This window comes from Glycine soja, chromosome 8, assembly GCF_004193775.1.
Source record: "Glycine soja cultivar W05 chromosome 8, ASM419377v2, whole genome shotgun sequence".
Lineage (NCBI taxonomy): Eukaryota > Viridiplantae > Streptophyta > Magnoliopsida > Fabales > Fabaceae > Glycine > Glycine soja.
Window position 1 is genome coordinate 3158900 of NC_041009.1, and position 21211 is coordinate 3180110.

General features: G+C 33.4%; 3 protein-coding genes across 10 annotated transcripts; all 3 read left to right on the forward strand.

Moving 5' to 3' along the window:
• The first annotated feature begins 365 nt into the window (after window positions 1-365).
• LOC114421177 (VIN3-like protein 1) lies at window positions 366-10198 on the forward strand. 5 transcript variants are annotated; one of them, XM_028387004.1, is made up of 6 exons: window positions 366-673; window positions 4976-5074; window positions 6233-6861; window positions 8008-8318; window positions 8424-9638; window positions 9721-10198. In XM_028387004.1, the coding sequence occupies exons 3-5, from the start codon at window positions 6410-6412 to the stop codon at window positions 9617-9619; spliced, it is 1959 nt and encodes a 652-aa protein (XP_028242805.1). In that variant the 5' UTR covers window positions 366-673; window positions 4976-5074; window positions 6233-6409; the 3' UTR covers window positions 9620-9638; window positions 9721-10198. The 5 variants fall into 5 exon arrangements, with proteins under 5 accessions (XP_028242805.1, XP_028242806.1, XP_028242802.1 ...); XM_028387005.1 differs by having other exon boundaries at window positions 8424-9621; XM_028387001.1 differs by adding an exon at window positions 4813-4888 and having other exon boundaries at window positions 367-673; window positions 8424-10198.
• A 2035-nt stretch (window positions 10199-12233) lies between these two features.
• Window positions 12234-14260, forward strand: LOC114421180 (probable strigolactone esterase DAD2). Its single transcript, XM_028387011.1, has 2 exons — window positions 12234-12686; window positions 13412-14260. The coding sequence occupies exons 1-2, from the start codon at window positions 12301-12303 to the stop codon at window positions 13839-13841; spliced, it is 816 nt and encodes a 271-aa protein (XP_028242812.1). The 5' UTR covers window positions 12234-12300; the 3' UTR covers window positions 13842-14260.
• An 839-nt stretch (window positions 14261-15099) lies between these two features.
• On the forward strand, window positions 15100-20680 carry LOC114421179 (3-hydroxyisobutyryl-CoA hydrolase-like protein 3, mitochondrial). Of its 4 annotated transcripts, XM_028387009.1 has the most exons (11): window positions 15106-15320; window positions 15716-15817; window positions 15997-16041; window positions 16284-16336; window positions 17836-17970; window positions 18062-18158; window positions 18459-18588; window positions 18894-19072; window positions 19153-19280; window positions 19372-19473; window positions 20281-20680. In XM_028387009.1, the coding sequence occupies exons 1-11, from the start codon at window positions 15134-15136 to the stop codon at window positions 20380-20382; spliced, it is 1260 nt and encodes a 419-aa protein (XP_028242810.1). In that variant the 5' UTR covers window positions 15106-15133; the 3' UTR covers window positions 20383-20680. The 4 variants fall into 4 exon arrangements, with proteins under 4 accessions (XP_028242807.1, XP_028242810.1, XP_028242808.1 ...); XM_028387006.1 differs by lacking the exon at window positions 16284-16336 and having other exon boundaries at window positions 15100-15320; window positions 15997-16061; XM_028387007.1 differs by lacking the exon at window positions 15997-16041.
• Window positions 20681-21211: the final 531 nt, after the last annotated feature.

Here is a 21211-nt window from a genome sequence, read left to right on the forward strand (position 1 = left end):
AAAATGTAACATGTGACCGTTAAAAAAACAATTAACCGTTAATGCAGAATATTGAAGATTAAAATAATGGGATTAAAAAATTATAAGACTAAATTCATAAATTAAACTATAGGAAAAGAAAAATCAAATCATGAGAGTTTTTACACTACATAGGATATTTAGGGTGACAATTAGAGTAAAAAAATAATAAAATAATAAAAATTTCAAATTTTATATTTTATTTTAATTTAAAATTTTCATCATTTAGTTTTCAGTGTGTAGAACCTACTCTTAGGCCTTTGACGTGAATATGCCACGATAAAACGGAAAGGAAAGCAAGAAAAGAAAAAGCGTACTCCTATGTAGTGAGCGAGTCAGTGTTAGCATAAAAAATATGGAGTCGAAAGAGTGTGGGAGTAAGTAGATGTGTAGTGATAACCGTGCAAGTGCAACTGCAGAAAAGCCCAAACCATTGTTATTTGTTGCTTTCAAACTCCTTCCTTCCCACGCACGCGCTTCTCCGCGCGTCACTCTCGCCGTCTTCTCTCTCCCTTTTCCCTTCTATAACGTGAACAACTCGTACAACTTCTTCTCTCTCTTCAACAACAAACAACTAACACGAAGAAGAAGAAATTTCTCTGCGCTTGGATTCATTCATTTATTCTCTGAAGAAAACCCTCTCCTTTCTCCCAAGGTGCGTTTTCTGCAGATACTATTCTCAACTTTACCCAAAATTATTACGACTCTTTTTTTATTTTTATATTTGTTCATTTTTTTTACTTTATTTTCGTCTATTTTTTCGCCTCTCTTTTCACCGCAGATTCGTTCTTCGTTCTATTCATACACTCTTTTTTTTTTACCTTCTCTATTATCATGTCATGCTTTGTAATTCTGTAACAAAACACGCGTTTTCGTTCTTCCTTCGTTTATATTCGCATATTGGAATTGTTTCTATTTGTGGTAAAAAAGAAAAAAAAACTCGCTTTGATTTCACTTCTCGTCAATGCGGACGGTGCAATGTGTGTGGAAGAAGCTGTTAAATCGCTATGTACGAGGCCTTATCGAGCACTCTTCACTTCTAACTTTGTCTTTCGTATCTGTGTATAATAATACGCATTTAAAAATAAACAATTTTGGTCGTAGCAATTGGGTGTTTGAGATACTATTGTGGGTAGGTTTCTATGCTATTTGATTTGTGTTTATTTTTATTCTTTGCATTGAGGCATTGTAGATTGTGATTACACGGGGAAGAAAAAATGGACGTAGTGGCGTATGATTTTAATTTTTTTTTTCCTTTAATATTCTGTGTTTATTTTGTAGCTGGAATATTTGATTTGGTTTTCCTATCCTGCATTGTAGTTCCATTTATTGCTGGTCTGTTATATTCTGTTCGTGAGCCATATTCTGGTATCCGAGTATATAAATCCGCATTGTCCATATGAAATGTCATGGCTTTTTTGTTTGTTGAAGTAAAGGTAGAGGTGAACTATAAAAAACAAAACTTTCGTGTTAGCATTACTATTTAGTTGTTTGTTCTTGATCTTGAACAGCTGGAATTTTAGCTCAAGTAAGCTACTTGTCATGTTAAACATTTGTGAATTACCATTTGTTAACTTTGTTTGATGTATTTCCATAATTGAGACTTTATTTTGTAGTTTACTTTTCTTTATATTTGGCATAGAGTGGAGTGGTAACTCATGACACAGCTTTGATGTTCCCACTAATATAAACATCCTTGTAATGCTATATCTCTGTGTTTGTCAGGAAAGGACCATTAGGTCATAGCTTTTAGCAATTAGAAATGGATTTAGAAGAGAAGTTCCTTGCTAAATGTATGGTTCTGTGCTTCTTCTTGAGTCTACTCTTTTAAAAATTTTATGATAATTTGTTTTCTCTTTGTGTGAAATATCTAGAGCCGAGTGTTGACTAGTGTTGTATTATTATTCTATTTTGATATGTTAGTTTATTGTAAGTATACCGTGGGATATGGTGCAGCGGTAAAGTTGTGCCTTGGTGACTTGTTGGTCATGGGTTCGAATCCGGAAACAGCCTCTTTGCATATGCAAGGGTAAGGCTGCGTACAACATCCCTCCCCCATACCTTCGCATAGCGAAGAGCCTCTGGGCAATGGGGTACGAAGATAAGATAATATAACCGTGGGATATGGTATGTGAGTTTGGGAAAGATGGACATGTGATTAAAAGTCTTATCACCTCTATAAATTGTGTGTTGAATGTTTCTGTTATATTACCAGTGTTCTTCCATTGAAAGTCATGCTGCTATTTCAATTATGTCTAACCATGTGGTTACTTCTGTTTTCTTTTCTGATAAAGACTTAGTTTTGTACAACTTGTCATTTAGAAGGGTTTTTTTTGTGATTTTGTCCATATATCATTGTTATAATTTATATATTATATATTGTAGCCTCATTATTTGTTGCATATGACTGTTCTGTGCTTGCTTGGTCAAGAATCTTGAAACTAAAATGTTCAAATAAGATGGTGTTGAAGCTGCCTATGCTTTCTTGGTTTATCATTTATGTGAACTTTATTTGGCCCATATGATGAAATATATTGTAGTTATGAGCTAAAGTAAAATATAGTATTCCAATGATGTGATGTGCCCTGTTTGCATATATGCTAGAGATTAGTTCTGCTGTTCAACTACTTTTTAGAGTCACGGATTGATGGTGTTATATCAGGGATAGGCTTGTGATGTTTTTTTCTTAAACAAATTCTAAACAATAAACATGCATGGTTACTAATTATTATTGTTGTATTTCCCCCTTAATCTGAAGAGTATAGTTTCAGAACACAATTGTAGCAATGGCTTACAAAAGTGTAATATCCAACAGTCTTTCCCTTCCTTTTTCATTTTAAATTTGAAATAATGTCATACTAAATGAAAAATAGTACAGATTGTATTTGTTATATTGAAGTGTTTTAAATTGTGTAACCTCTACATTACCTTATTTAGGATAATAATAATACATTAATACTATTACTACTACTACAACTAATAATAACGTGAGATGAGAGTAATTCAAATTTTTATTAACTATAATTTAGGGAAGGTTATTAAGTATTTGATAAAACCTATCTATGATTTAACTTTTCCAATGGGATATTCTTGGTTTTTCCTTATAATGATTTATAAGAATAAGAATATCCAATTTATTTCCCCCCTAAACTTGGGGATATAAATTTTAACCCCAACGGTGATGTTCTTTTTAAAACTAGGGATGTAAATCTTCAGTAGTAAAATATTAAACTATTCTGCATTGATTTTCCATATTAATTAACTACTCAAGCATAACATTTATAATAAAAATAAAAAACTAATGTGTTCATTTTACAAAACCCTAAGTTGTTTGCTGCTAAGAGTCCCAAAGTAACTACTACTTATTCTTTTGACATTCTGACTATTTCACCTAAGAACTGTAATCTATTAGCTGAACATACATTAATGGTTTTATATAACGTCTCTAACAATCCCTCTCATGCAAGAGCCTTTTGGGCCTGAAGCATGGACAATCACTATGTACTGGTCCACCTACCATCTGATGAAATTCAACTTGTTATTATAAAAATCGGGGCAGCATAGCTAAAATTCTACTTGGTCATAAGAGGCTTTGATACCATGCCATGAATCAACTATTCAAAACCTTTTAAGCTATTAGGTGAAGAGACATGAATGGTTCACCCTCTTAACACATAGTTGTGCTTTCAGATAATTTTTATCCTTGTCAACGAGGCACTAAAGGCAGGCCTCACTTGAACCTGAAAGTCTTATGGTGTTGATCCCATTGGCCACTTACCTCAGTGCCTTAGGCACACTTTTGATGTGTTTGACTACACTGTGATGAACTGCAACTAGAAGCTTGGATTATATCTTACTATATTGTCAATGTTTACCTTCCAATTTTTTGTTCATCTTAACAAGCATAATGAATTGAAAGAGAGGTACATCATCTTACTCCCACATGCTATCACGTTTAAAAAGTTTCATGTTTTTTTTTTATTAATACAAGATTGATTATACGTATAAGGTAAGATTACAATAATAATATTTAACTAAAAGAAAATATCCACTTTTGTGTTTATTGAGAAGCCGTCTTTCCAACATAAGATGATGATCACATATTAATCAATCGTCGTGATTGATCAATAATTACAATCCATCTTTATATGACGTAAATGTATAAAATTTCAAATTCAAATTGGTTGATATGCATGGTAAATTAAAAATAAAGCTTTGGCACGTGCTTTCAATTGCATAGACCCCTTGTTCTATATTAAGGGTTATTCAAAATTTATCTGCCACACATTAGCCTTGGACGTTTTCCAGTAGTTGCCACCATAGTAGTAAAACTGTGCTATAGCAGAGTGGAGCAGCACTAGGTCACTACAGGATTAAAATAGCAGAGCCGTTTTCAATAGCGGCCCAAACAATGGATTTTCACCTGTTATAGAAGCGCTACCATGGTATAGTTTCAAAAACTTGTTTTTACCCCTAAAACAACATTGATTAGGTTTTTTTTAGTACAAATATGATTTCTTCCCCATTTCTTTATGCATTTTTTGCTTCAGAGATATAGGATTTGAAACCGTTCTTCCTTGACCTTTCCTCAAAAAGGTACCTGTGTTCCTTCGAACTTTGAAACCCTTCTTCCTTTCAACTTCCCAATTCACACTGCTAATTTGTTATGTTCTTTTTCTATTAATTTAACCACCATCTTTTGGCTCTGTTCTTATTACGCCTAGATTAGTGGTGATTGTGTGTATAAACTGTTACTTATTATTTATAATGAATTTCTTTAATTTTGTTGTGTAGCATACTTGTGCTAGAGGAAGAATAGAACACGGAAACCTATTGTGTGCATACTTGTGCTGCTTCACCAGTCCTCATTGTGAATATTCTTTTGGTTTTAAAATCTGATCCTATTATTTGGAATTTATTATGAAGATCATCATATCATAAATTTATTCATTTTCAGGATGGCTAAAGACTTTTACCCCTCCTATTGCTTGGTAGCTTATAATCTGGGTGTTTTGTTCAAAATCTGTGCAATCTGACTGGAGGAACTTGATTTCAGGTCTTTTCTTTGGTAGATGTTCGTGTAGAAGTAGAACTGCCATAATTGATTAATACTTGTGTTGTTCTGGCTGGTTATCTTGAATGATTTTGCCTGATGTAGTTTGGTATTAGTATCTCATAATTTAAACATCAATTTTTGCAAATGTTCCTGTCAGAAGCTAATGGATATTATTTCTTGTCAAATGGTTTTGATTAACAATAGTGTCACAGCAGTTTAATGCAAATATGCAACAGTACTTGCATAACCTGAAAATGTTGTCAAATTTTCTTGTAGTTGCACATTATCATTTGTAAATTTTTCTCTCCTGGATTAGCTCTTTCATGCTCACACAGATAAACACTTCCATACATCTCCTTCTAAGTTCTTCAAATTATTTACTTTTTAATTCTGTGAACTGCATTTAGCTTGTTCATCCTTTTATACTTATTCTCTTGTCCTCTGTTTCTGTATTCTCACTTTTCCTGGCAAGACGTGTGAATGTTTGGTTCAGCTTATTTTGTATAAATAATAAAAATTATCCAGCTTTGTGTGGGGTTTTGAAAAAGAAAAGTGATTGTTTCCTCTAACAAAGCAGTTACGAAGCATGCTACCAATGGTGGATAGGTCTATTTTTCTCCATTAGAGGCATAGATCCAATACTGATGCTGTAGCAACAACTGCTTGATGCATTTATGATACCTAGCTATATAATTTGGTGTTGTTAGTTCCAGTTGTTGGATTTTTCGCTTACTCAACTCTTAAGTCTATCATCCATGTATGATACTGTAATCTGAGGCTTAAGTGCCTTAAAAAATGGGTGAAAGTATGACTGGTTTTATTTGTGAAAAGAAATTGAATCAGTTCTGTTGTATCTGATCTGAAGGGTTAACATGTCCTGACTTCTGAATAATGCAATAAATTGTAGAAAGCATTAGTTCCATTGGTCATTCATCTGTGCAAAAATTACCCACCCTTATATTCACATTTCTTGGTGGAACCTGAATTCGATTCATCATTTATTGCATTGGTATATTTTACTCCCTGCATTGTCTTAGTCTATCTTTGCTATTTGTGTTTTTTATCCGAGTCCTAATTTTATTGTTTATATTAGTTTAAAAGTTTAATTTTTGTTGTTTCTGCCAAATGTTTCTACAATTGGTTGTTATTTCTGTCCAGTTTCTGGTGTTCAAAGCCTTTCTTCCAGTGTGCAAAGTACTCCTGAAAAAATGGCCATTCAGATGATGCTTCAAAAAGTTCAGAACTTCTTCAGCAGTTCCTAAAATGTGGTCCAAAGAAGGAACTTCTTCAAATGTGTTTTGACAAGGACAATAAAACATTTCTTCAAAAAGCAGAATGACCGAAAATAAGTCAACCAGTAAGATCACTAAGAAACAAGAGACAAAAAAAGTTTCTAGTTTCAGCCATCAGCCCCCTAGAAAGCAACCTCGGAAGGGTGAAAACCCTACTAGACTCATACCTCCTCCTGACCAGTCTTCTGATTTTGGCCATTCAAACACTTGGATTTGTAAAAATGCTGCTTGTAGGGCGGTTTTGTCTATGGATGACACATTTTGTAGAAGATGCTCTTGCTGTATTTGTCACCTTTTTGATGATAACAAGGATCCTAGTCTTTGGTTGGTATGCACATCTGAATCTGCTCAAGGGGGGGACTCCTGTGGGTTGTCTTGCCATATTGAATGTGCCCTTCAGCATGAAAAGGTGGGAGTTATTGATCATGGGCAACTGATGCAACTAGATGGTGGCTATTGTTGTGCATCCTGTGGTAAAGTTACAGGGATACTTGGGTAAGTAATTATGTTTACCTGTTGTGCTGTGGGTGATATTTGTTACTCCTCATTCCATTTTTTTTGTTATTGTTATACTGGAGTTTTATTTTGTTTATAGACATGATTTGCAATAGAACTATAGCGTTGTTTGATTCATGTAGCTTACCTACCTATTGGGAAGACTTGGTTGGTGCTGTCGATATATACTATACTAAGGTTTTGGTGAATCTTTAGCAATTTTTTTTCCTGATATAACAAAAATTTATATATTGGAGAAGAGTAATATTAAATCAGACAAATACAGTGGAATTTGCTGTCCTAGAATCATAGACTCTTACAGAGCAGAGTTCTCTGTCCAAATTACTAGAAAACAATACACGCATATCCCCCTATTCCTCACATATATAAATAATATTAATGTGTAACTGCTTTTAGCTTTTTGCCCTAAACTTTCAACATTACAGTTACTATTCAACGTATTCTAATACTCCCTCTGGACCAAAACTATTGATGTTTTACAGATTCCAAGTCTCATTAATTATTTTCTTTCACATATACCCCTATTTAACACGGCTTAGATAATTATGATATATTCCTCAACTACTCTCATCATAGATATTAAATGAGGGTATTTTAGACTAAATACTTAGTTTTTGAGTAATATTAAATATTTCTTAAGCTGTGTGCGTTAATCTTAAAACATCAATAGTTTTGGTTTGGTGGGAGTAATACATAACTGATAATGATAGTTATTATTACACCTATTTTAATATGTAATTGGTCCTACTTTTTGCCAATCACTATCATAACTGCATCTAGCTTTGTTCCCATCAGTTTCAACAGTATAATTTTTCTTGACTTTCATTCTGAATATACTATCATGTAAAAGAATTTTAAAAGGATTTGCCTATGTTTTCTGCATCACTCTGTCTGTCATTTCCTAATTTGACATGTTTGCATTAACAAAGCAAATATATTATTGCAGTTTTTGCTGCATTTGATTTGTCTTTCTGAAAAGAATTGAAATTCACTGTGGCCTTGTTCAGTTCCTCAAAAGATTTGTATACTGTATAATATATTCAAACCTTTTGCATCTTGTATGTTAATAAGTGAATTTTCAGCCCCATGTTGGTGATCTTGGTGACTTGTGTTTATTATTGGCAGATGCTGGAAGAAGCAGCTAACTATAGCTAAGGATGCCCGGCGTGTAGATGTACTCTGTTACAGGATATATTTGAGCTACAGGCTCCTTGATGGAACCTCAAAATTCAAAGATTTGCATCAAACAGTACAAGAGGCAAAGGCTAAACTGGAGACAGAAGTTGGTCCTGTCAATGGTGTTTCTGCCAAGATGGCTCGAGGCATTGTCAGTAGACTCCCTATTGCCAGTGGTATACAGAAACTCTGCTCTCTTGCTATTGAGAAAGCTGATAGGTGGCTTGCCACTGTTCCTTATGTAAATCCAGATTCCACAGGTTGAAACTAATGCTCTAACTTTTATTTTTTGGGGGGAGGGGCTTAAATTTCTTGCTTTTTGGTCTAATTTATTTGGCTTATGATGGTATTTTTATAACTCGTAGAGGGTTCACTTCCTGCTGCTTGCAAGTTTGTTTTTGAAGAGGTAACAACTTCCTCAGCCAAAATCATTTTAATTGAAATGTCAAATATATGTTCTGAGGAAATTAAGGGATACAAGCTCTGGTATTACAAGAGTCAGGACGAATCACCCACTAAAGATCCTATTTCCATGTTTCCCAAATCTCAGAGGAGGATTTTGGTATCCAACCTCAAGCCTTGCACAGAATATACTTTTCGGATTATATCTTACACTGATACACGTGACTTGGGTCATTCTGAGGCTAAGTGTTTCACCCAGAGCATCGAGATAGTTAAAAACAATCCCTCTTCATCTGTTGCTATGAATAAAGAAAAAGAGAACCTTCTAACTAGGGGTAATTCTTCGGTCTCTAAGATAGGGCCCAATGCCACAACAGAAGGCTACGGATTCAAGGTTCGAGACCTTGGGAAATTTTTGCGTCTTGCTTGGGCTCAAGAACAAGGTTACTTGGAAGAGTTTTGCTGCGCCAATGTGAAAAATTGCTGTGGACAAAGTGAAATGGTGGATAAGCCTAGAATTCCAGAAGCACAGTTGCCTTCACTTTCGCGAGTCCTTGATTTAAATGTTGTTTCAGTTCCTGATTTAAATGAAGAGCTAACACCTCCTTTTGAGTATTCTAGGGATGAAGATAATGGTTGCTCTTTGCTGCAAGCAGTTGAGGCAGATGATGATGCTGCTTCTCATGATCTAGAGAAAAATGGTTTAGTAAGATCACATGGGAGTGGGGATTCCCAGACCTGGACCCATGGGCCAACAGGAGAAGTGTCTGCTGTTGATTCTCGCATAGATATGTGCAGGAAAAGGATAGCAAGCACAAACGAAGAGACTCATGATTGTGACAGCACTTTGATAAATGGTTCTCCTTTACGCATATCTGATGGTTCACGTTCCTTGGATGAGAACTTTGAGTATTGTGTGAAAGTAATTCGTTGGCTAGAATGTGAGGCTCACATCAAACAGGAATTTAGGTTGAAATTGCTAACATGGTTTAGTTTAAGGGCGACAGAGCAAGAACGCAGGGTGGTTAATACCTTCATTCAAACTCTTATTGATGATCCAAGTAGTTTGGCAGGACAACTGGTAGACTCTTTTTCTGATATTATATCCAACAAGAGGCTAAGAAGTGGATTCTGTAGTAAAGCTGGGGCATCAAATTAATGGTGATCCTGTTATACAAGTTTGTCATTTGCTTCAACTTTTCCATTTAGCATTTTGTCAGAAAAAGTCACCCTCTGATTGTTTTTGCCTTCCTTGTACAGGCATTTTTTTAAAATTAATCACCTTCCAGGGATTCATTTTTATTGCAGACAAGCTTTGTCTTGCTAAAAGGATTTGCTTTGATGATCGCAGAAACAGTAACATATTTTTCCCTGGAGGAAGGATTTATGGACATGAAGTTTCAGGATGTAGGAGGCATTATGCCATTTCTAAATTGCTGCAATGATTTTTAGTAATGAATTTAATTACGGAAGATATTAGAACCCTTTTCTTATAACCTTTATTTGAAGAAGGTACATGATTCAATCGCTGATTTGATTTATATTTGTCATTCTTTTGTAATCTTCTTGTTCCTCGTACTGATTAGCTGGCAAATGAAAATGCTTGCTTCAAATTGTGGTTAAAGCTGCTGCTGTTTACTATGGTTTTCTAGACTAGCGTTTCACATGATTTCTTTGGAGATCTTAAGCTAGCTGGATAAATTAACTTTATAAATTAAGACAATACATTTGTGGGTTACGTCTTATATCTGACTGCATGCCAAGGTTCAACTTAGACTGTTGTTTGGATACACGTCTATTTCCTCAGATGCACATAAAATACGTTAAATTGAATAGCTATAGAGTATCTTCTCTGTTGGACGTGTCTTGATATTAAAAAGCATGATGAATTCTTAAGAGAAAAGACTAATTAGTTTGAAGACCTAATTATAAATATGAAACTATGAGAATCAAGTTTGGCAGCAAGTATAGGAATTCAAAACACATTTTCTTTTCTTATTTGTACTTTGATTTTTTGCCTTTTTTTATATATATTTTTGCTTTTGCTTCTTCATTAAAATCATCGTGTTTCACTTGCCCCTTCACTATCTTCGTCTGCTACTTCTTCGTAAAGTTGAATATTCGCCCGAATTAAGTGTTAAGAACGTGTTGCATACTGTAAACATATCAACTGGTGATCCCTGTGAGGATTTGATTTAGTCCGAATTTGCTAATCAAATCGAAGTGTAGACTTTTTTACATGTGATACTTGTCATTGAAAATCAGTAGTCTTGAGCTTTTTTTTTAAAATGGTGCATATCTAAAGCTTGAAGTACGTTTTCGTAACAAAGAGAAAGCTGGACCTCTACACTTCATTCGGCTCAAGTCACGTGGAAACTTAGGGTGGTAGTCGAATTTTGTCCCAACCAGAAATATAAAGAGATGGGTTAATGGAAAGTAGTGACAATAAAGTCTACCAAATAATTTGAAAATTTCTGTAAAAAAGATAACTTGAAAAATTTGAATAACTGTGATATGCAAACAAAATGTTACTTTCTAAGAAGAAAAATTGCACCTTGACTGGTCATCCGTGTTTCATTTGACCTCTTTGGTTAGCCAAAATTTCAGCAGAGAAGGAAAAAGAATTGAGTGTGTATTTGGTTTGGCGAAAAAATGATTTTAGATCTATAATTGATTTTTAATATATTTTTACATGTATGATTTTATGTTGAAGAATTGATTCTGAATTGAAATAACTTTAAATAATTTTTATGTTAAATTCAAAACTTTGTACAAAATTTTACTCTTAATATAATTTTATAATCTTAATATAATTTTATAGTAAAACATTCAAATATAAATCACATTACTTTAAAATTAATTTTATTAACATTGATAAAAAATATTAATTCCTATAATAAGATTTGTAAGATGTTATCGGTCCATTGTGAATGACACTTGTAACATTGAAGTTCACATAAAGAAACTTTTCTCTCTCAATCATAAAAACACAAGGTGATTGACTTTATTTTAAATTTCACTATTCCCTTGATACAAAAACGAAAAAAAATATTCTTATATACTCATACTTACATATAGACATTGCAAGAAAATCCGTACTCGTGAGTATTCGCCCAAATCCGTCTCGACTTTAACAGGTAATACTCGAGTTAACCGGGTATGGGTTTGGATTCGAGTTTTTCCCAATAACCAAAAGTCGGATATGAGTACGGATAAGGGATTACTAGACCCGTCCCGACCCCAAACCCGAACCCACCCCGCCATTTAAAATTTTTAGAATTTTTGCATAATTTAATCAAAAGGCATAATTTTTTTATTACTAGTTAATTTTATTTTAGAATTTTTACATAATTTAATATTATTTTTTTAACTATTTTTGTAGACACACGCGCTATAATAAATTTATTGATATATAAGTAGTTAAAAATAAATGTTTAACAATCAATTTATTTTTTCTAAAATCAAATTTTTAATATTTTTTTTTATAATTTTTTTTTAATTTGAATCGTGTATGGGACGAGGTCGGTGATACTCGATACCCGATGGATACCGGGATGAGACAATAAACTTAAATTCAGGTATTGCAGATACGAGGATATGCTGGGGAGTCGGGATAAGGGAGACAGTACCCGTCCCATCCCATTGTCATGTCTACTTACATAACTCATAATATTTTTAACAAAATTAAAATAATGGATAAAAAAAATAAGTGCCACATTTGAATAAAAAAAATACTATTGTATTTTTATGTTACCATAAATAGGGACCAGATTAAGAGATCTTGAAAGCTATCTGTAGTCTCTCAAGTCCCAACCTGCTTCTTATTGAAGTACCCAAAGCATGTCTACAACCGAAAAGGGGCTTTCAAGTGCTTTGAATGCCAGAATCGAAGGGTGCGGCACTGAAACTATAGTGTTTGCTCATGGCTATGGAACGGACCAGTCGATATGGGACAAAATACATCCTTTGGTTCTTGCTTTAAATTACCGTCTTGTTACGTTTGATTGGGCTTTTGCTGGAACTGTGAAGGATCAGAGCCTCTATGACCCTCACAAGTATTCCTCTGTGGAAGCTTTTGCTGATGACTTGATCACTCTGCTGAATGAGATGGACCTCAAAGCTGTCACTTTTGTTGGCCACTCCATGTCGGGCATCATTGGTTGCATTGCCTCTGTCAAAAGACCTCAACTCTTCAAGACCCTTATTCTCGTTGGTGCTTCCCCAAGGTATCATCTTCTTTTCTTTAACTTTTGCTTATTAGTTTGGTTTGTTTTGTTTTGCTACCCTTGCTTGCTTGGATCTCTTGGATTTGTTCAATTGTTCCTTACTATGAACATGATCAGTTAAATTTGTTGATCGAATTGAAATATTTAGTAAAATTAATTATTAATTTAGTTGATAAAGATGAACAATATTAAAACACAAAAAGTTATGATAGAACAATGAGATTTTTTTTTATAATTAAAATATGTTAGATCCAATTTTGTTGAATAAATTTATAAGTTAGTAAAATAAATTAAGAGTTAATTCAAAATTTTGTTAACACACTCATGATTTCTTAGTTTATTTGCAATTTTATAGAATACAAAAATATTAATTATTTTTGGACATGTGGTCCACGATCAATTCACGCTCGAAATAGTTCGAGTACTCGTACGGCGGGGCTGTGCCTGTCTTTAATAACACTTCCGTAAAATAAAATTACACAGAGCATTGAAAAAAAAGGTTCTTAGTTTAAATATTAAAATACAATAACATATGATTTATTTAGATAGAATATTTATCTATTCTAAATCAATGTAAATAGTAATTTTCACCAACAAAAAAAGTGAATAGAAATTAAAATTCAAATACCTCTATAATATATACTTTAGTCTTATTCCACCTTTTTGGCTATAAGTGTAAAAGGATTAGTCCTTCTAACTTGTTGGTATAATAATATGTAATGCAGGTTTCTAAATTCAGATGATTATGAGGGAGGCTTTAACAGCTCAGATATTGAGCAATTGCTCTCAAACATAGGAACCAACTATGAAAACTTTGCTTCTGGCTTCGCCTCATTAATAGCGGATCCAACTAATGAAGACACTGTGGACAAATATGAGAAGTGCTTGAAGAGAATGCAAGGTGAAGTTGCTCTGTCCTTGGCCAAGACCATATTCTATTCTGATTGGAGAGAGATACTTGACAAGGTGGAGACTCCATGCACTATCATTCAGACCAAAAAGGATGCAGCTGTGCCACACAACGTAGCGCTCTACATGAAGAACAAAATTAAAGGGAAAGTTACTTTAGAGATCATAGATACACTTGGCCATTTCCCCCAGTTAACTGCACACCTTAAGTTCGTTCAAGTGCTCAAGGCTGCTCTAGCTTCATAAAACGAGGAATAAATATATAAAACATGTTATTTTAATATTTTCTTAACGCATACTTTATGGTTGAATTTCGTCTCATAGTACTTGTTTTACAATTGAGCAAGTATAGACGTAGTCCAATAATAAAAGTATGTTAAAGAAAATATTCAAAAAAGATATTATCTAGTTTACTACTAGTCTTCCAAAAAGAAATAAACATTTATATGCTACTCTTTGTGGCACTTAATCTCTCTACTTTTATTCTCATAACGAAAAAAAATATGTATGAATTAAGATATGCTATATATGCAATCAGCGTCTGTGATTTAGATTTCCTATTAGGAGAAACAATGTGTTTGTGTCGAAATAATGTGTGATATTTGTATTTGTTAACTGATTAGTGTGCAGACTGGAAAGATGCATGGGATATTAATGTTTGATTATTGTTTTTGTTATACTTATATTTAATATTTAATATTTATAAGACAAATAAATATATGTAACCTTTTGTCAACCTCAAACATAAAGAACTTATATTACTAAGTCTTTTGTTGTTACGTATTCAACGCTGAAGAATTGTGTACCTCTCGATTAGCATCGGACTGAGTATGAACTTAGGATTCTTTCAGCCAGGCACATTTCAACTTATATTAATTTTAATCTTTTAAAAGTATTTCTATTTGCATTTGATGGTCCAAATTTAATAGGTAAGAGTTCATACTATTCAAAATTCTATGGTTAGTTTTATTTAGAGATAAGTTAATTTGTGTTGTTTATTTACTTGCAAGAGCCTCAAAATTTTATACCAGTCATCATGTGTTTGAATTTATTTTAACATGTATTGATACTTTATTTTGAATGAAATGATACGAGTTTTTTTAGTTTAAAAATTATAATTTAAATGTAAATATTGTTATAAACTTTGTTGTTAAGATTACTTAATATTTTATTTTTTTAATTTTCAAATTTACTTTTGTTCTCCTAAATCCATCAATTTTGACACAATTTGTTCGGCCGATAGAATTGAAAATTGATATCGAGGTGGCACTTTTTTGCTAGTAGAACATTAGAGCAGAAGTATATCACTTTGCCTAGTAATCCTCTAATTTTTTTTATAAACAATTGTTAATAGTTAATTCGCAAAATTATGATTTTCGTCTCTTTAAGTTTTTTAGATTCATGATTTTGATTACTTTAATTTTTAATTATAATATGTAATTTTTCTAGTTTTATAAATTGATAATTTTTGTCACCTGATAAATCATTAGATATATTAACTTAATTTGATTTTCGTCTTGTTGTTTTCACAGAAAAGGATGCTACTGGGTGCTGTCAGAGTTCAACATTTTCTGAGTTCACTCACTTTTTCTCGCTTTCAACCTTCCTTTTCTCTGCGAGCATTTTCCGCTATGGCCGAAGAATTTGTGAAGGGCTCTGTTCATCAAAACGGCGTCGCTGTCATAACCCTCGATCGCCCCAAAGCTCTCAACGCCATGAACCTAGGTTTTCCATATTCTTCTTCGTTTCCGTAATTATGTATGCTATTAAGTTGAGAATTGTCTTCGGAGATTTGCTTTTGGAATCTGGACTGTTTTGTTGAACTAGCTCTTATAGCAATACGCAATTATTGTGGAGCTCATGCATTAGTTGAAAATTCATATCTGCGATTAGTGTCAGAGTGCCAAATAATTTGCGTTATTTTTTTTTTTATTGAATTTTGAAGGGAATTATGATTCTGGATATTGATTGTTCGACATAGAATGAGATAAACTAGGGCGGGATCTGTTTATTTCTTTTTTTCTTTCTTTTATGGGTTTAAATTATTGCCCTTTTGCAGTTCTGAGTTTTGTTGGTTTATTTTTTAATTTCTTTTTTATTTGAATTTTTTTGTGATGCAGATATGGATGTAAAGTATAAAAGTTATCTTGATGAATGGGAATCTGACCCAAGGGTCAAATGCGTACTGGTTGATAGCAGCTCGCCTCGAGCCTTTTGCGCTGGTATGATTGAGGCATTGAGGGAAATAAATAATTTATTAATCTTTTAATGCAAAGCGCGTTTCTAGCTTAAATAGATTAAAAATTAGCTTCTTTTGCAGATATTCTGCTTTCGATTTGAGGTTATTTGGTTTTTGAGTGCTAGGTAAGGTTTTGAGAGTCACCATTGGTGGTCAATGCAGGTATGGATATTAAAGGGGTTGTTGCTGAAATACAAAAGGACAAAAACACTCCTTTAGTGCAGAAGGTCTCATATTATTTGTTTTAACCTCAAGTGTATTAATATACATGCTTATCCAGTTGTACTGGTACTTCATTGGATATGTTGTTTGCATCTTTGTCAACATCATTATCTTCTTTCAATGCTACCCTACTGGTCTATAGTCTATAGTCTGTGTTTCATCAAATTAAGTTTTCTCTGTTCTCAATGACTTCTTACTCGGTAACCGAGATCTTAGTTTATCTGCAGGTGGTGATGTGAAGCAGATAACAATCAAAAACCATCTATCAGATATGATTGAGGTCTAGTTGTGTCCTTTGTAATTATATATACCTTCAGATTCATACCCTTTCACTTTATCAAGCCAATGCAAAATAAATACCCTTCCTATGGGAGTATTGTCACTTATAAACTAGTAATGTCTATATTTCTAATATACTCTAGAGAAAGTATTGGCTGTACTGCTGATATATTATATCACATTATTCATGACAAACTAGCTTTAATAGCTTCAACTTATAAGATAATTGGTAATGTCCAGTTATTGAGGGAGTTTCATGACCAATTAAGGACTTTTGGAGGAGTTTATTTGAGCTCATGGATCTAGTTTATGACCTTACATGTTTTTTAAAGCTTCATGGAGAAGCTTATCAAATAAGTTCCTTTTAGTAACTTTAAAATAGCTCATTTGGTAAGAGCTTATGGAATTAGCTTTTAATTAAGTTGCTTACCCAAATGCGTATTATATCCAAAATAAAATGTATAAAACATACAATCTTAGTCTGTGATTGAGGAAGCCATCTCTGCAACATATTTTGGGGTAAGGCCACAAGGTATTTCACTCCTGAAGGTGCGTGACCAATCCCTGCTCAGGTGTTGGTATGGCCATGGCCAGAAGGTGCTTCCAGTTCAGCTCCTATCGATGCCCCATCTTTTGTAACACACCAGCTTCTGTCATTACAGGATTACCCTTTTGACATAGTCTTTTCTTTCCCATGACATTGAATTTCCTTTGGGTGTTTTATGTGACTACTAGAAGTCTAGAACTGCAGATGTAATTGCTATCAAACAAGATTATCAAACTTAGAGTTTATGTAAAATTTGTGGAAGGTTCATAAACTCAATTACTCAACTCGTAAGATTTAACCTAATATGAAAATAATATTAAAAAAAAAAACTAATCATAATATCTAAACAAAATATAATATGATAAATTGATGAAAAGCCAACATTGCAACTTCATAATAAAACAAACAGAAGTAACAAAGTATGATAGTACAACTTAAAATTATACATAAATGACCAAATTAAAAGATAATAAGGTGAAAACATCAAACTTTAGAGTCTGAGTCAAGAGCCACAAAATTTGTGTTTTATCACGAATTCTTAAGTTTTCAATTCCTAGATAATGCTGCAAGTTCGGACAAAAAAGGAGACAAATGTGCTTGTAATGAAAAGAGTCGCTGAAAAGGAACCAAAAAAGGGAAATAGTTGGCCAAATGGTGCTGTTTTGGGGACTTTTTAGAGCTTGTTTCTCTACTTAAAGCAGATTTTCTAAATCAGCCTTGGAATCACAATTTTGAGCGAGTTCATCCAATCCTGACTGAGTTGACACTAGTTTGGATTGGTCTAAGTTTCCTTGGGAGTTATTGCATTTTTGGACCTTAATCCTAAACAAGTTAATTTGTGAGTTTGACAACAATGCTGTCAGCAATTATGCATTTTGCTGCATCTTGCATTTTTGCATGACCTGTTAATGTACTACATAAAAATTACGTACTTGTTATATTTCATGTTTTAGGTCTTCACTGCTGAGTATTCTTTGATATGCAAAATTTCTGATTACAAGAAGCCATATATAAGCTTCATGGATGGAATAACTATGGGTTTTGGAATTGGTTTATCTGGTCATGGCCGCTATCGCATCATAACAGAGGTATGCTCACCTGGCAATAGTTGCCTCGTTTAGTCATGAATTGCCGTTGTAGATCCTATTTATGACTTTTCTTTTTCATTCACATTTATAGAGAACTGTTCTTGCGATGCCAGAAAATGGAATTGGTTTGTTCCCAGATGTAGGTTTTGCTTATATAGCGGCTCAAAGTCCAGGGGAAGGATCCGTTGGTACTTCTCTTTTTTTAAATTAATACAGCATTTGTAGTTCGTTATTGCTTTTATAAGACTAGCCAATGTGGATTTGAGGGTTATTAAAATACCAATGATTCTCTTTCATTTTTTGCCTGCACTATTCTGTCATAATCTGCCATATGAATACATGTGTGCTACACTGTTGAAGCATCTAGGTGTGGTCCCAGGTTTCAGCTAAAATCAGTTTATTTGTATATTGTTAAAGGTTCTTCCACAGTTCCACTTGCTTTCTATGGATTCTGATTCATGTTACTTTGAATTTTTTTTTAATTGCAGGTGCTTATCTTGGATTGACTGGAAAGAGGATTTCTACTCCCTCAGATGCAATATATGCTGGCCTTGGAACACATTATGTGCCATCTGGAAAGTTAGGTTCATTCAAGGATGCCCTCTTGGCCACAAACTTGTATGTTAGCTTGAACCTTTGAACAACATTTGAGATTCTTTTTAAGATTATTGGCCCCATTGACTTCATCAGTTTAGATTGAATTGGACCCACTAAATGATAATACTTCATAGGCATGTTTGTGTCATGTAGAGGATGCACTGCACGTTTTGCTCAAGGTCTTCTTGTGTGTTTGTTGAAATAATCTATCATATCTATTAGTATTGTCTTGAAGTATATTATATGAAATTGCAATGAGTGCATACAAACAAGTCCTCAAACATCAAAGATATAATGATCTTACACAAAACTCATTGGTTATATAGTTCTCAGGATCCACATCAGGACATCAAAGTACTTTTAGCAAGATATGAGTCCAACCCTGAGTCCGAGGCACAGTTGAAATTGCTTTTACCTCAGCTAGTTTCTACATTTGGAGGAAATAAATCGGTCACTGAAATTATTGAGGAGCTAAAAAAACACCAGTCAAGCACTGACCCTAATGGTATGCTGATTGACATATCGTTGGTGTTATACTGAAATGTCCAGACTAGTTGTAATATTCTTGTATTTTTCTATTTCTAGTCGTGGAGTGGGCTAATGAAGCTCTCCAAGGCCTCGGAAAAGGTGCTCCTTTTTCCCTTTTCTTGACCAACAAGTACTTCTCTTCCGTTGCCTCTGCAGTGGGGAATAACGACGGTGGACTATCCACGGTAAGAACTCTATTTTAGGGGAGGGGATGGTGTTAGTTTCCATGTTTACAAACTAATTAGGACTCTTCCATCTGCATTTGGGAAATTCCAGCTTAGTGGCGTAATGAAAACTGAGTATCGTATTGCCTTGAGGTCTTCACTACGGCACGATTTTTCAGAAGGTGTCCGAGCAGTGCTGGTGGACAAGGATCAGGTTCTGTCTTTTTCTTATGCTTTGTGTATTTTTTAATCTGGGAGACAAACTTGAATATTAGCTGTTTGCTAAACCAGGAAATCTGAGGTGTAATTAACTTGTCTGCTGAAAATAAGTGGTGTTACTAAAAGTTATCCTATATTTTACCTTGTGGTCTTGTGTGGTACTTAAGATATTATTGGTGAAATGAAAGGAAATCATGCAAAAATTATGCTTGTCCTTGGAATTGGTACTAATGCTGGTTTCCTTCCACCAAATGTTGGAAAACACTCAAGAATCTTAAGTTGAAAATACATGTGCCAGTTCGATTGTTTTTCAACAGTTTTGTTTTTTAAAAAACTATAATAATGCTTAATTTTTTAAGTTTTTTTTTCTCTCTTTAACTTTCAATGACTCTCTACTCGCACTTCAAAGTACCACCACCTCCTGGCCACCTACACCACTTCTACCATTATCATTAGTGTCCTTAAGTTTCCCAACTTCTTAGAAACACAATTTAACAAACATGTTTTCGATAATTTTATTCTGTGAAATAATTGTATGAAATAATTTTCAAAAACAATAATAAAATCAAATATGCCTCATATATTTGATTTCTCTGCGTATGAATCTACAGTTCAGAGTATTTATAAATTATATCTGGTCTTGTCTGCATATATTTCCTTCTGTTTGTCACACTGCTAGTGCTATGAATACTTTTAAATTTCGTTTAACCCATGAAGGTATTGATTATATGCTTCAATATTTGGTATATGCTTTTTCCTAGTTCAGTAATAGATTCAATCATCAATAATTGTGCTCCCGCAGAACCCAAAATGGAAACCATCAAGCTTGGAGGAAATTGATCCGAGTGAAGTGGAAGCCGTCTTTAAACCTTTAGGACCGGAAGTTGGGGAGTTGAGAGTGTAATTTTAGATGGAAAATGTGTTTTTCTCATTTCTTCAAATGCATTACAGAATTGTAAGCACTGCATAAAATAAATAGATGGTGTTTTCATTAGGTCTGGCATCCAGTCCAGGTCCAGCGTGTGGCTAGCACTGTTCACCATATAATAACATGAGGTCCATGTTTTTGGAAAGGTCAAATGATCTTGTTGCTTCCATTATACCCATTTGGAAGAAATGAAGGTCTCTAGTTTCCTTAATCAACTTCTCTGAATGTACTCAGTGAATTTAATGGATCCGTTTGTTCAAGTTTATTTAAAAAATATTTCTTTTAATAAAATAACCAGTTTTTTTAGTTGTTTGTCTAAATTTTTTTCCTTTAAAAAAGTATTATTTTTCTTTTTTATAATAAAATTAAGTATTTTTTAAACACTTTTTGATTTTTTTTATATTGATTTAATTATTATTTTAGTCCTTGAATTTGGGGTGAATATTTTTTTAGTTCCTGAAATTAAAAAATATATTTTTAATTTTAAAATTTTGACAAATTATTCTTTTTAGTTTCTCGTATGATAAATTCTATCAGGAGAATATTTTAAAAAACATATTTTAGTGGCTAAATTTGCAGAACAGTAATTAATCCTTTTTAATTTAAACAAACTTTTTGTACCATTAAATTTAAACAGACTTACTCTATGTAATGGAATTACTCTTGAACTAAATTGTTGAAGACATAAATATTAATTACTTGGTAAGATTAATAAGAATAAAATGGTGAAACAAATTCAATGTTGGTCAAATCAAAAGAGAGAGAAAATGAGTGGATACAGATTTTTGCACAAATGAGATAATGA

What these genes read in the sequence shown, in the direction of transcription:
- LOC114421177 (XM_028387004.1), top strand. Translation starts at nt 6,410, where the DNA reads ATGACCGAAAATAAGTCAACCAGTAAGATCACTAAGAAACAAGAGACA. An exon ending in AAAGTTACAGGGATACTTGG is followed by an intron (nt 6,862 to 8,007) that starts GTAAGTAATTAT and finishes TATTATTGGCAG; the next exon opens with ATGCTGGAAGAAGCAGCTAA. An exon ending in TGTAAATCCAGATTCCACAG is followed by an intron (nt 8,319 to 8,423) that starts GTTGAAACTAAT and finishes TATAACTCGTAG; the next exon opens with AGGGTTCACTTCCTGCTGCT.
- LOC114421180 (XM_028387011.1), top strand. Translation starts at nt 12,301, where the DNA reads ATGTCTACAACCGAAAAGGGGCTTTCAAGTGCTTTGAATGCCAGAATC. An exon ending in CTCGTTGGTGCTTCCCCAAG is followed by an intron (nt 12,687 to 13,411) that starts GTATCATCTTCT and finishes TATGTAATGCAG; the next exon opens with GTTTCTAAATTCAGATGATT.
- LOC114421179 (XM_028387009.1), top strand. Translation starts at nt 15,134, where the DNA reads ATGCTACTGGGTGCTGTCAGAGTTCAACATTTTCTGAGTTCACTCACT. An exon ending in TCTCAACGCCATGAACCTAG is followed by an intron (nt 15,321 to 15,715) that starts GTTTTCCATATT and finishes TTTGTGATGCAG; the next exon opens with ATATGGATGTAAAGTATAAA. An exon ending in GCCTCGAGCCTTTTGCGCTG is followed by an intron (nt 15,818 to 15,996) that starts GTATGATTGAGG and finishes TGGTCAATGCAG; the next exon opens with GTATGGATATTAAAGGGGTT.